Source organism: Syzygium oleosum, unplaced genomic scaffold, assembly GCF_021117445.2.
Source record: "Syzygium oleosum isolate NSW1041296 unplaced genomic scaffold, Sole_v2.1 Sole_v2.40, whole genome shotgun sequence".
Classification (NCBI taxonomy): domain Eukaryota; kingdom Viridiplantae; phylum Streptophyta; class Magnoliopsida; order Myrtales; family Myrtaceae; genus Syzygium; species Syzygium oleosum.
Window position 1 is genome coordinate 1,389,899 of NW_026607524.1, and position 1,360 is coordinate 1,391,258.

General features: G+C 38.8%; 1 protein-coding gene across 1 annotated transcript; it reads left to right on the forward strand.

The window, feature by feature from the left end:
- The first annotated feature begins 206 nt into the window (after positions 1-206).
- Positions 207-971, forward strand: LOC130135970 (secreted RxLR effector protein 161-like). Its single transcript, XM_056305886.1, has one exon. The coding sequence runs from the start codon at positions 207-209 to the stop codon at positions 969-971; it is 765 nt and encodes a 254-aa protein (XP_056161861.1).
- The last annotated feature ends 389 nt before the right edge of the window (positions 972-1,360 follow it).

The following is a 1,360-nucleotide window of genomic DNA, read 5'->3' on the forward strand; positions in this document are numbered from 1 at the left end:
TCACAGGCAGTGATGTTGAAGGCATACGACGACTCAAGCAATTTCTTTAAAAGGAGTTTAACACTAAAGACCTAGGTCGTCTGCGATATTTTCTTGGCATTGAAGTTGCCTATGCCAATGGTAGCATTGCTCTCTCCCAGCGAAAGTATGCTCTTGACATTCTTAAGGAGGTTGGCTTACATGATTCTAAGCTTGGTGACACACCTATGGATCCTGGAGTGACGCTTGACAATGAACAGGGAGAACTTCTTCATGATCCAGAGAAGTATCGTCGGTTAGTAGGCAAGTTAAATTATCTTACCATTACCCGTCCGGATATTTCATTTGCTGTTAGTGTGGTGAGTCAGTTTACGAGCTCTCCTCGTACTAATCATTGGCAAGCTGCTCTACAAATTGTTCGATATTTGAAGAGAGCTCCAGGTCAAGGACTTGTGTTCCATAATCAAGGTCATCTTTGTATAGCTGGTTATTCCAACCCTGAATCTTTGGAGGTGACAGGATATTCTGATGTAGATTGGGCTGGTTGCCTTATGGATCGCCGGTCTACTTCGGGATACTATGTATTTCTTGGTGGTAATCTTATGTTGTGGAAAAGTAAGAAACAGTCTGTTATTTCCCGATCTAGTGCAGAGGCCGAGTATCGTGCTATGGCTAATGTTACCAGTGAACTTCAATGGGTTCGTATATTGTTAGCTGAGATTAGACTACCTATGACCGGATCATCTATTTTGTGCTCTGATAATCAATCTGCTATTCATATTGCTAGCAATCCAGTGTTTCATGAGCGAACGAAGCATATAGAGGTGGATTGTCATTTTGTTCGAGAAAAGGTGAACTGTGAAGACATACGGTTGGTACACACACGTTCTAAAGAGCAACTAGCAGACATTTTCACAAAGCCTCTTCGACGTGGACGAGTTTCATATATTTGTCATAAGTTAGGACTTTTTGATATGTATGCTCCAACTTGAGGGGGAGTGTTGGGTTTATTACTTTAGAGTATTAGCAAGTTGGGGGTATTTGTGTAAATGTATAAGGCTTAATCCTAAGCCTATAAATACTCTTTGTTATCTCTGAAATAAAGTTAAGTTACTCTTTTATCATTAACAATTTATCTCACAAAATATCGCATAAATAGTATGTAAACTAGCATCTTAATTTAATCTCGTGCGACGTTTCGATATTGAAATTTGATTATTCTCTTTTTAGCAGCAACCCTCTTAGTAAAATTCGAACTTCAAAATATTTTCCTCCTTTTTCTCTTTACGTATATTTATAATTTTTTTTGTGCATTATTACTGTTGACACTCAAAATTACCCCTGGTGGGAGTGGGCCGGTTACAAGTCACAAAGGATATAA